At 38.0% G+C, this 13,153-nt stretch overlaps 1 protein-coding gene across 1 annotated transcript in view; it reads left to right on the top strand.

Moving 5' to 3' along the window:
- MYO3B (myosin IIIB) overlaps positions 1-11,349 on the top strand; it is a 164,418-nt gene extending 153,069 nt beyond the window's left edge. The window contains exons 31-33 of the mRNA XM_042822356.1: positions 8,919-9,025; positions 9,400-9,446; positions 10,734-11,349. Of these exons, the coding sequence (XP_042678290.1) occupies positions 8,919-9,025; positions 9,400-9,446; positions 10,734-10,869 (290 nt within the window). The 3' untranslated portion in view covers positions 10,870-11,349. The remainder of the gene's footprint in view (positions 1-8,918; positions 9,026-9,399; positions 9,447-10,733) is intronic.
- Positions 11,350-13,153: the final 1,804 nt, after the last annotated feature.

Here is a 13,153-nt window from a genome sequence, read left to right as displayed (position 1 = left end):
AAAAATTGGGCGTGTCTAGAAAAATTAAAGAATGCCTGGTTTGCCTATTTCTCTTTGCATGAGTATTCTCCTGCTGCTTTTCAGAAGCTCGTGCTAATCTCATGTAGTGTGATCAAAAAGGCATGCATAGTACAATATGAGATGCTAATTTTGAGATCATCTTTGCACTGAAGACTCTGATCTTCAGGTGTTCCCTGGGGATCTGGGCTACTTGCATTTATTTGGAGTGGATTTCTTACCTGATTGTTTCAAAGTTGTAAGCCTCACAAATGAAAACTTAACAAGGAGCATAGTCTGTTTAGTTTAATTTTCTCTATAGGAATGACCAAGTGCAAAAACTTGGAGTACAGTGTAAAAGTAGGGCAAGCAGAAAGATTTGCCCAGTACACCCTCAAACCATGCTAGGCTGGTGGCTCTGGGATTTCCCAATCCAGAAGTGATCTCTTTGTATTTAATTGCTTTCAGTAGGCTTTCCTCCTGCAAATATTTTCAGTCACTCATATTGATTATACAGCATCGCTCAAAGAGCAGGAGAGGCATCACTTCACATGGTAATGTGAAACAGCTATTTCTTATCACCTGGTAGTTACTGGATCAAAAAGGTCTTCTAAGACCAGGAAATGTGCTGTGATATGTGCTAACTCCAGCATACCTGGAATATCCTGTTTTTCATCAATAACTGTCTCTTCTGAAAAGAACTAATAAAAAGCAGCTTCTGTAACTACTTTGGGTCGTATTTGGACATATAAATTGGGCGTATTTGGGTCATATAAAAGGATGAGAAGAAAAAAAATCAGTTAACGTTTCTTCATCGATCAGAACTACTTTCTGCCATTCAGAATGGTTTCACATGATTTTTTTCCTAAAATTAAAGTTGCATTTATATAAACCTCTTTGGCTTTAATTGGTTAGCTGGCTGTTTGTCACACCTCTGAAACTCTCTTGTAGATGTTATTACATGCAGGACGCATGGAAGGTTGTGTATATTCAATGATTATAGGAAGACATGTCTTCAGGACTGTCCTTGCAGAAGCTATCTGATGACAGGTTTGGATCTCCTCTGTGTTAGTCACTGACAGTTTAGTTCTTTGGTATGCTTTGTTTTATCTCTGCATTTTCACTCTATAGTTAAGTCAGTCACAATAGAAACTGAAAGAACTGACAAAAACTGAAGGATCAGAATTGTGTTGGAAAAGGAAAAAACAACCAAAGCCAAGATTCTAACTATTTATGCATCTTGTATTCCCGACAAAGTCATTGTCTTGGGGTGCGGAGACAGCTAAATGATTGATTTCACATAAAATATTTGTTGTTCTAATTACAGTATCATCTGGGTCTTTGGCAACAAACAGATGCAAAAAACAGCCTTTACATACCATCTTGAAAAACTTATGATTTGCTTAATGTGCTTTATAATCTAAAGCATATGTCTTTGCATGGAACTGCAGTATCCAAAACGAAGCCGTAAGTAATGAATCACTGGGTGGAAGAAAACGCATTGCTCCTGTTACGAGCTCTTTCAGTGTGTGTATTCAAATGGTTCTGTTTAGGGCTATAAACAAAAGGCTGTGCTCACAGTTTTAGCAGTGTGTTACAGATTCTGGGATGCACATGACATCAAAGAGGCTACATTAATTTCCCTAGCAGTCTATGGCTCTTGGCACTAGGAGCACACTCCATCTGAATAAACAGAAGTCTAGTTCACCACAGTTGTGTGGGGGATCTGAGGTGATCATGAAGCTCGATTTTGTTTTGTTTTATAACTGTCTATGATAGGACTTCTTGCCCCTCCAGATTTTCTGTGTTTTCAGTGAATCCGGTAACTACATTTAGAGCTATAGATTTAGACCACAAAGCACTTTGCACTGAAGATAATTAAATCTAAGTTGTTATTCTTACCTACTGAATCCAAGCAAGAGCTTTGAGTGCATAGGAATTGCAGGATTTGTTAAGAATTAATCTCTCTTCGTAAGCACTAATGGATATATATTTTTTAATTAGTTAACAGCTTTTTCCTTAGAAACCCTTGAGCCAAGCTCCAGTAGGATATTTTGCAAGTGAGCTGAGGCCTTCTAACTCCTTGAAGAACGTGTGATTTATTGTTCTTTCCATGCATGCCTGCCACTAACAGCATGAAAAGTACCGACCCCTATAAATATTCCTGGACACTCCTCTGTAGAGGAAGGGAGTAAGGGAATTTGGTGGCAAGAATGGTTCCCAATTGTATTATTTCTCGCTATATCAACAGAGTGGATGGCCTTATTGAACATATTGAAGTGCTGGGTAAGTATGAGGTGTCCTGGAGAGAATTACAATTGTTAATAATATTAAATCTGCCAATTTGCCTCCAGGCTCATGATGTTACTAGATTAATCAAATCTTCTGTTGCCAGAACTTAGATTCTACTGCTGTACCATTTGTAGTTGTTTCTTTCTTTTTCTTCTACTCTTTAGTTTCTCAGTATCATATTTGATCCATTTTTCACCATTTTTTGTCTGTCTTCTAGCTGTATTGTTCTCTTCCCATCTGACAGTCTTTGATTTCAGAGATAGTGTTTTCCATCAGCCGCCTGTTCTTGGTTGTTTTTTGGTTATTCTTGTTGTGTTGTTGTTGGGTTTTTTAAACTATTATAATATACTTCATATTTATAATGTATGGCATAGACCTGGTAACTTCATTATTCCCATATGAAGCTATTGGATTACTCTACAGAACTTGATCTGTGAAGTCTATTGCAGCCATTATCCTGCCCTTGTTTCTAACATATTCAAAGTAGGTAACATGTAACAGGCAGTGTGCTGATACCTTGTGCTGTGAGTCTCTGTGCGCTACAGTCACAATGCAGTTTCATACAGGGGTGCGCAAGATAGTGTTGTCTGGGCTGGTGTAAGTATGGCAGGCAGGCACAAGAGGAGTTCACTGAGTTCACTGACTGAGTATAGCTCAGTGTAACTACCTGAGTATTCACTCTGCTTCTCCAGCAAGTTTTTTATTTTTCTTCCCTTTTGCAATTAAGGTGTGATGCAAATTTTTGCAAAGGGTGGAGAACCGTCAGAATGAGAAAGCGAAATTGTTTGTGTGAACACTTGTGGCCTGACAGCAGTATGTGCTCTTTGTAAATTTCTCTTCTTTAAAAATGAAGCTGAAATAATTAAAATCACAAAGCCTAGATCAGTTACAGCATTTTTACTGCATAAGCGATGCTCAGTCGCTCTCATTTAGTACTGATATGAGTGGGACCAGAATCACTAGCCCCTTGGGTCCTTTTCTTGAAGAGGCTTGTATGGCACAGAAGAAAATGTAGCTGTTCCTTGAAATCAGCATGCTGCACCTAATTACCCACTTAGCAGCCAGTCCAGGAGGAGAATGTATATTATCATTGTGTGTGAGGTCATTTCTGAATTTGCCCAAGACTTCAAGAGAAACAGTGAAGTTAACTTGCTGCTTGAAAAATGATTCAGAACTGGAAATGCTTGAAAACATCAAAATAAATATAAATTATCAAAAGAGAACAAAGACAATTTTTTTTTTTCCACAAGAAGTCTTCTCCCCGGGCTATTACAATGCTTTACATAGGCATGATCAATATATCCAGATTTGAGAACCAAAGTCTTTTGGAATAAATTAGACTGGCAGGAAAAGAAACAAACAAAGAACAAATTAACATGATTTTAAACATTGCTTAAATTTTCATGAATGTAGACCTTGAGATGTTATGATGAGATCCCATGAGTCTGTGCTAATATTTGCTTATAATTAAGGGTTGCACTTTCATGTTTCGTCTGATATTATAGATTGGAAATCAGACACATGCTTACTATTTTTCTTGGTCATACTGACTTATCTACTTTATTTGCTTACTGTGTTAATAATAAATATGGCCCCATTTTCTGTACCGAGCTGCCCTTTCTCCTCATATGATAAATCTCCCTGTGTCTGAGTAATTACAGAAGGACTGCTCATCCTGTGTTGTTAAGTTTGTGTTCACCTGAAACAGAAAAATACAAGGCCTTCCAAACCTTTTTTGGGTGAATGGCTTCAGAAATAAACTGACTGCTCTACTCCACTCCTCAGTATGTATTGGAGTGGATGGAGTCCCTTCAGCAAGGGAGTCAGCAATGCAGCCTGCTTTGTAGCACTGACGCATTGGCAAAGATCCCTTCTGTGCATTCCTTGCTAAAAGTAAGATGTCATCCAGAATTTAGTGCCCTCTCTGTGCTGTACCAGTCTTAAGACAACCTGATTCGCATCTGTGGATTTTACAACTTCCAAATGCAGGTCACTATTTTCTCAGCAGAATTCACCAGATAGGAAGAATTAGAAGTGTTTGGCAAGGTCACCAGCATCATGAGGTTTTTGAAGCAAGGACTTAATCATGAACAGTTGAAGAAGACCCCAACTTCATTTCAGGAGCAGGAATGATGATTGCAGTTCCTCTGAAGAGTATGCCCAGGGCCTGTCTACAAGTTTTCATTATTGAGACAAACAGGGCAAATGGGACATCTAAATGAGATTTTCTCTAAGTATCAGAGTGAAGTCATACGCCTCACAGGAAGTCATCAGAAAAACATATTTTTTTTTTCCAGGTTTTTCAGCTGTTCTTTAAGCATCAGTCAGGGCCCAAATCGTTGGTGCAGAAGTCCTTGTCTTGTAGCTAAAGAGCATTTCAAAGTCTTTCCCCATATCTGACTGTCAGCTTGTGCAACTTTGAGAAAGTCCTTTGCAGTTTATTGAAAGAATGAATTTCTAAACAGAAAATCATCTAAATAAGGTATGGCATATGAAACTTGCTAATCTTCTTCAAACTCATTCACTTCAAACTTCAAACTCGGATCTCATGAAAAGTGTCAATGTGGATGTGATGGCTAACTGAAGAAAAATATTTGTTTCAACCATACAAAAACCAAGAAGAAATGCATGGAAATTGAAAGGTGAAAGTAGATACCAGAAATCAAAAAATCTACAAAAAATCTTCTGCAGATTGACTCGCAAAGAAATGAATTCACATTAGGTAAGAAGAGACCCATCTGGTATCTTGAATAGTTTTTAACTTCATCTTTAGTTAAAGTATAGCTTTTCTAAAACCTTCCAATCTCATCTTGAATTTCCATCATACTGCTAATTTCTTTTTTCCTGTCTGATTGCTTTCACTTTGTGCTGTATTTAAATTGGATTTTTCTTCCTCTCGTGGCCTTCAGGCATTTCAGGCCTGTGTTTCCTAGAGTAAAAAGCCCTCCACCACCAGTAATCCTTCTATACAGGAGCTTAGACTTGCTTCAAAACATTCTTATCCTTCTTTTGAAACAATGGAACATCACATTTTAATTTTTGTTGACTCTAAAGCAAATTTTCCAGATCTCAAATTGTTCTCAAAACATTCTGCAGTTTACAGGGCTCTCTCTGAAACAATTCTGCAGTCAACGGTAGAACCGTTTCCTTGTTTCTGTGGAGTAGCACTCCACTTTGCTCCCAATCTACTTGATGCTCAGCAGAATATACATAGGATTCCCAAGTCTTCCTGGAGGTGCCATTTTCCAATTGTGCAATTCCCAGTTCTGAAAAATGTAACTTAAATGTCTGACTTTACGTTTACTTGAAAACACACATCTTCGTAATCCGTCTGAGCAGTGCAAGCCCCTGGTCTCTGCCGTAACTGATGAATAAGAAGAATAGCCAGTAGTAATAGAAGAGGATTAAATAGAAACCCCATTGGATTGTTTACTTATAAGTACGTACTTTATAGTCAAATTTATCCATTTGCCAGTTTCTAATTCCCTTCACTGTGAGCAACATTAAGGAAGAAATTCTTCACTCATAGGGTGGTGAGACACTGGTACAGGCTGCTCAGAAAAGCTGTGGGTGAAGGTGTTCAAGACCAAGTTTGATGGGTCTCTGGGCAGAATTATCTAGTGCTCGGCAGCCCTGCCCGTGGCAGGGGAGTTCAAACTACATAATCTTTGAGGTCCCTTCCAACCTAGCTATTCTATGATTTAGGGATGTTTGCCTAGCTTCAAGCAAGGAAAGGAGGACACTTAGAACCTCAGTCTGTCCTATGCTGGCCAGATCAGCTGACATAGCAAGCTTGTCAGGAGGAGATTTACTTTGTTATTTATGTGCTGTCATGAAGGATTTATTAATTGAGATTGGGAAATTGCTACATGAACATTTTCTGCTCACTAGAAGAAAAGTTTTCTTCTGGACAAAAGGGAGGCAGTTACCCTACTTGGCTAGTTCAGGCTAGTGCTACAGGACAGCCTGAAGGAAGTGCATGTGTGCACTCTCTTATCCAAATTGTGAATCTGTAGGAAACTTGGGAGTCTGGGCGTGCTGGGCTCTTGGCGCAATTGAGGTGCAACACAAATAATGCACTGGTAATGACATTGGTGCTGCTGCTTTTAGCTTTTCCTATTGGATGCTTTAAGTTTGCCATCAAAGCAAAATGTTATAGAACACCATTTAAACTGCCTATTCAACTGCTGAGTGTTGAGCACATGTTAATGCAGTTTTCTCCAGATATGGTAGTTTATGATAAATGTTACCAGATTTTTTACTGTTCGTGTAGTATGCTGCTAAACACTAAGACAAATGGGCCCACTGAAAGGGTATTTCCTTTGGAGGACACAAGCTGCAGACCACCCATGGAATACACAGGAATAATTAAGCATCAATATAAAAAGCTAGAACAAAATATTAGTGTTTCAGAATCCTAATGAATAAAAGACATTTTAAAAATGAAGACCATACAGATGTTTTGAAAAATAACATGAAGGCCTCAACAGCATCCTGGGGGAAAGGACGCAAGAACCCTCCCCCCCCCCCATCATGTTGCAGTACTGTTTGAGAAGTTACAAATATTTATGTGGCGTATACTTTTGGCAAGCTGCAGAGAGATGTGTGAAAGTATGAATAACTGTGAGGCCTGGGGCTTTTTTCATACTGACCTCTTGATAGACTGAAAAAAGTGATTTTTGGAGAGTTATTCAAGAATTACATTGTTGAAAAAAAGAATTTGTATGGCCTTGCAATTGAACACATTTCTTGCAAAGATTGGAATGCCTACTGACCTGATATGGCAGAACGCTCTAAGGTCAATTTGAATAACTTTCACAGCAAACAAAGAGAACAGAACATGGCTGCAGCAAGCCTTTGGCAAAAACTGTCAGAGATTTCAGAGAGAAGATTATCATTATCTGCTATCTAAATGTAAGGGAAAAAAACTTTCCAAAGACATGAATAGCACTTGGGAACTCAAGTTCCACAAGTCTTCAAGCATTTTCTGGAGCAGCTTCTGTCTTGTCTGGTTTTATACAATGGAAATAGCGGGGTCAGCTGTCACAGTGTATTGAGATAGAATAGAAAGGTTTACTGAACTTGAAAAGTATAAATCACTGAAGGTTTGGGTATCATAATTAGCAAGCAGTGCAAGCATATTAGTTAAAATTTATTTTTTATTAATGAAAAAATGTAACCCTTCTCTATAAAATAATTTTTAATTTGAGACCTAACTCTGCAGTCAGCTCCCCGGTGCCATTTAACTTGCCATCAATTCCAGGCATTGTGTGGGAAGATGATGGTGGGCTCAGAGTAAGTGATCCTCTCCCGCAACAAGAACCACAGTTCAATAGTTTCCAAGAGAGTATATCTTAGAGATTTTACTGTGGAGACAGAAAAAAGGCAGTGAAAGAAAATATAGAACAGTCAGTCCTCTTGCTGCAAGGGCCCAAGTGCAACCATCTCTTATACCTCCCTCAGTAACTGCAGAAAAATGCAGTATTTGCAGGCTGTGATCCTGAATATATGATAGACCTTCTTTGTTTACCTGCTTGTTAACAACAAATCTTAAACATGGATTTGTGGGATGAGAGCCCTACATCTGCACAACGCACACTGACTTCAGGTTTGAAATGCTTAAAAGGAGTTCCTGCACTGCTTGATCTTTGTGCTGTTCCTTTGTGTCAGATCACATTTCCCATGCAGTACGGAGTGCAAATGTGCCACCAAAAACTCTCTGTTCACACTGTCATAAAAATAATTTTTAGGAGGGAAATGTCAGAAAAGTCAAAGATATTGAGAGAATTACGTGGAAAATGAATGAGCTTTCTTTACCCACCACTCTGTCTTTCAGTAAATAGTGCTTCTGTTTTGTCCTGAAAGCACTTGTTCTGGTAATCTGAAGGATGTGCAGCAGAAACTCCTGGTGAAATATAGTACAGTGCACCATAATGTCTTTCGTCCTTAACATGAAAAAAAAAAAAAAAAAAAAAAAAAAGACAAATGAAAATAAAAAGGCTGTTAGTTCTTTTCAGAATCCTTCCTTTCCAAAATATTTCCTTCATCTTTAGCCTCTGCTTTCCAGATGGCTTTAAGCAACTGTTACTCTACGGCACACCACAAATTATATTAAGAAAGTGTAATTCCAAACTAGTTTGATTACTCCGATTAAGCAGAGAGCCACATCAAAAAGTAGCCTTTCTATATAATAAAAATGGTGATAATAGAGTAAGTCTCATAAGTCAAAGAGCTTTATTACCTCCTACTGTAGAAAAACGTCTTTGCTGCTGCTGAAGGATGTATCCCTGGCTGGTCACAGTATCCTCATTTCCTGCTTAGATAGCAGAAGATACTCAGATAAAGAGTGAAAGGAATACGGAGCTGTGTGATTTGTACAGAGGGAAGCATTAAAAAAGGGTTTTAAAAGTAAAAGTGAAGCTATGCTTAAAAACTTGTGTTTGAACTAAGTTTCAAAACAGAAAACAAAGACTTCCCAAGTTTCTTGTGCTCACTTTGAATAGGATAGACTTGCTAATAGATTTGGGACCAAATGGGACAGAAGAAAGGACTGTTTACTGACTAAAGTATCCTAAGACGTTCACAGCACCTGGCACAGCTTAAAACTAAATAGTATTATCTTACTGTAGGTTCAGAAAACTGTCTTGAACAGAAGCTGAGAACACCTCGTCGACGATGTCAGCAGCCCAAAATGCTGAATAGCCCTGAGGACAACATGTACTATAACCAGTTAAATGTGAGTTCAAAGTGGCAATAAAGCTGTTTTACTGGCTTTGTTTCCAGTTAATAATTCTGTTATTAATACCTGTTTCAGCCCCTCCAGCCCCACCCCCACGTTCTTCTGCTCTCGTCTTGAACATGTGCTTATGCTCTTTATCTGTTGCTTTCATGTCAGGATGTCTGCCTTCACGGTGAATAATTGATGTGGTTTATCAAAGACGAGCAAGATGCATGCTTCATCAGGCTCACTTGAGCCCTTTGATCAAAAAAATTATGCTGTGACTTCTGATATTATCAGCATCTGCTTGCATTCAACACAAAATCACTTTGAATTAAAAATTAACGACTTGCTGCTTTGCTTTGACTGTGTGTTCTTGGCCCTCTCCACAGGGAACTCTAGAATATCAAGGGAGCAAGAGGAAGCCAAGAAAACTTGGGTAAATATCTATCTTCTTAGTTCTAAGCAACTGTAAACAGAAGAAGTCCTTTGTGATATTACAGAATATGCAAAACTTTCTAGAGAGGCTTCTAAAAATAAACAATTAACATATCTCTGTGCATTGACATTGGACGTTTTCTACCGAAGCAAATGTAAAACTCATATGTAGTGCTGTCTGCAGATACTAGAACTGATTCAAAACAGCTCCCCAGCTTTCTCTGAGTACTCCTGCAAAAATAACCTTTATGTTTTACAATGTGTTTGCCCCTAATGAGTGGTGTCAGATGAAAGGTATTTAACCTGAAGTTCTCTAACCTAGAATATGAGCAGCTTTGCAGCTCTTCACTCACAGTGGGTTGCAGCCTTCCTGGGGGAACAGGTTTTAAGAGGCCCCTCATCCCAAGAGAGTGTTGCTTCTTCTCAATTCAGCTGAGTCAGTTCTTGTTGTCACGTGGACAATTACCACCTGGAAATAGGCACAAATTGAACACAGTCTATGAAAGTCCAACTGGCTACTTTTGAGTGATGAAAACATTTCACTGACTGGTGACACGGATTGGTGAGGACCAGTATATACCGGATCTTGCAAAGGCATCTACTCCAAGATTACAGTAGAAGCTTATGTAATATTTTCTCACTTGTTAATTGATCTTCTGAATATAATCATATGAATAGAAGGTCTTTGGGTCAAGGTTAAAGCCCAAAATTTTTCATGACTGAGCAGAATTTGATTAACTCAATTTCTCCCCACTATTTTAAAAAGTCTGTATTCCTGTTTTGGGAACAAAAGTACCGATATGAGACTTCAGTGCTCAGCATACTTCACCAGAAAATGAAAGACCCTTGGTGTCAATAAGGCTTTGCCCAAAAATTAGTGATGTGTTCTTTGGTTCATATGCACAGTGAACTGTCAGCTGAAATGCATTACCAAAATAATACCACATATATGGTACAGACAAAAAAAACCCAACCCCCATTGCTTGAGTGAAATGCCCATTTGATGCAAACAATTTGTCTATCGTTCTGTATAGCTAAAAAAGAAAAACTGTATTGCCTTTCACTGATCCTTAGAACCATTCAGATTCCAATCATAAGCAGTAGCAGCAGAAGAAACATAAAAGGCACGTGTAAAAGCTACACATTTCTGATCAAATCACTCTAGCCTTTTTTTTCCTTTCTTGCATTAGCACCCTTCATTTTTGCATCCATAGAGAAGTTTCTGTTTCTGGAGATATTGACATAATTGATTTTTTAACTTAATAAATGTTGTTTGTTTTCTTTCAAGCCAAATCAAAGTGCTTGATGGAGAGGATGAGTATTACAAATCACTGTCAGCTGTTGAATCTATCCCTGAAGATGACAGCTGTCTCAGTTCCCCATCTCCTCCTTCTTCAAGAGGAGTGTCTTTTGCTCAAAGCTGAACTTATTCTGTTGACTAACACTGGTAAGAGTATTTTCTTGCCGGTAATCTCTTCTAATTAACTTTGTGCTTGCTTATGTAATCCATTAAAAAAAATAGACATTCAGTTAGCAACTTCCTTTCAGTAATTTAGATCTGGTTTTGCAGATACAAATTGTATTTCTGTAAGCAATTCCAGTAAAGGAAGCAGCACTACCTGTACGTGTTGATGTTAACCAGCACATTTCCTTAGCAGCAAGGTTAGTTCATGCAGATCCAGCTCCTTCCTCCCCACTCCCCCAGCTGCTGTTTCCAGCCTGTGCCATCCCGTCTGTTGTGCTGGCACAGCTGCTGTGTGGAAAATAAGATCAAGGAACTGATCTATATTAGAAGAACACTGTACTAAAAAGCATCTTTTGGGGTTACGGTGAAAATGTTCTATATTTCCTTTGTTTAATATTAAAACTCTATCATTTATAACTTTGCATGCTGTGAATGGTTTTTAATATTACAAAAATGTGCAGAGTAAATTCATGTAAAGTAATGCGTGTCTTAATGTACTTCATCAGTATTTTTTCTTATGATGTATTAGTTTGTCATAAATAGAATAAATAGAATAAATAGAAAAACTATTTCAAATATAAGAAGCAAAACAGTTTTAATGCTAATATTAGGTGACTGAATCTCACTTCAGATTGCTTCATATAGCCCTTTTGACTGAAACCATCGTTATGACTAGGTATTCTTGTTGTCTGTGCAAGTATCTCATATCTTGCTTAACCTGGGCTTAATCTCTGTGCTTGAGTGATTCCTCCACTTCCACAGCTCTTTTGTATATAACATGAAATAATGTCACCTGCAAATTTTTCTACTTGCTTTTCACTTTTTTTCCAAATTCCTAGTGAAACCATTGCTAATTCCTATGGAACAGAGACACTTTGCTGGTAACAACTTCTGTGGAAAAGCTGACTACTTTGCTTTCCTTTCAGCTTCTGACCCACAGTTTTGATTTGTGACAATTCTTTCTTTTCTGTACATCTCTTGTAAAAACTTATGGAAATAAAATTTTCTTATGCGTACTGCCTCAAAAAATCATTTTGAGCAGACTTAATTTTTGATAAATGATGCTGAGTAAATCTGACCATTTGTTACACGGATCTAATGTTGATGCTTGTTTTCATTTCCCCTCCAGTGAGTGCCATGACCTGTGCTAACAAACCTTCCTCCTTGTGGAGGTGCAGTCCATGCTCATTTGGAGTGCTACAGAATTTCTTGCAATCCAAGTTCATTGGATCCATCTTTTTGACCACAGGATGAGGAAAAATGGCATAGGAAACAAGAGGCAAATGTGGTCGGAGCATTCCTAGGCTAGAATAGGGTTTAAAGGTAGATAGTTCAGCAGAAGTTTTGTCTCATCAAATAAATCCAGTAGTGAAGTCAGAACAGGGCAGATGAGAACAAGAGGACTCTGTTGTTCCAAGGACAAGCTTTCATTCACTTTTCTCTCACAGCGTGACGATAGTTGCAAGAGGCAACAGTCCTTTAGTTCACTCCTTACTCTCTTCTGCTGTACATCCGGGTGTGTGCTTTAGAGCCTTTAAAACTTAAGGACTTATTAAATTGGTGAGTAGCTGCAGATGTAGATTAGAAGATGCACTACAACCATGAATGGCAGTTAATATGAATTCATACATAAAGGTCAGTTTTCTTTACTTTTTGTCAGAATATAACAAGAAGTATTTGTTATGATCCCTCATCAAAAATAACATCTTTTCCTACATAAGCATACATTCTCCAGGCCCATTAATCTGCAACATATCTGGATGGAAAATGACTTTTTTTTTAAAACAGTTTAATAACTAAACTATGTTCTTATATTGGCATAGGTCTTAGGGAGCTCTAGCAGTGTTGGTGCTTTGTGGTTTCATCTCTCCTTTCTGATAACAAAGTTTCACTGGGAAAATAATGTTTTATTTTAGTGCAGCACACATCATTATTATGTATAGTGAGAGTTTATCAATTGTTTCAGTTAAACAGAAGCAAGCCTTCCAGTTAGATATTACATCATGTGTCTATTAACCAAAAGCTTGTCTTACACTGAGTAATGCACTATGAGGAGCAGTTGTATTAATTTCATAAGGAAGTAAAGAGAAGTAAAAAAAAATTTATAATTCAGAAAAGCACTTAAGCTGAAACCCAAGTCCTGCTGAAACCAATGAAATTTCAGGTTATGATTAAGTGCTTTGCTGAATGGGCCAAGTTCACAGCTTCAGAATATTAAATAACAAGCACAAACAAAAGGCAAA

Source organism: Centrocercus urophasianus, unplaced genomic scaffold (genome assembly GCF_019232065.1).
Source record: "Centrocercus urophasianus isolate 14NV4802_14NV808 unplaced genomic scaffold, USGS_Curo_1.0 seq_20, whole genome shotgun sequence".
In the NCBI taxonomy this organism is placed as follows: Eukaryota; Metazoa; Chordata; class Aves; order Galliformes; family Phasianidae; genus Centrocercus; species Centrocercus urophasianus.
Note: the sequence above shows the minus strand (reverse complement) of the source record. Positions and strands in the feature narration are given on the sequence as shown.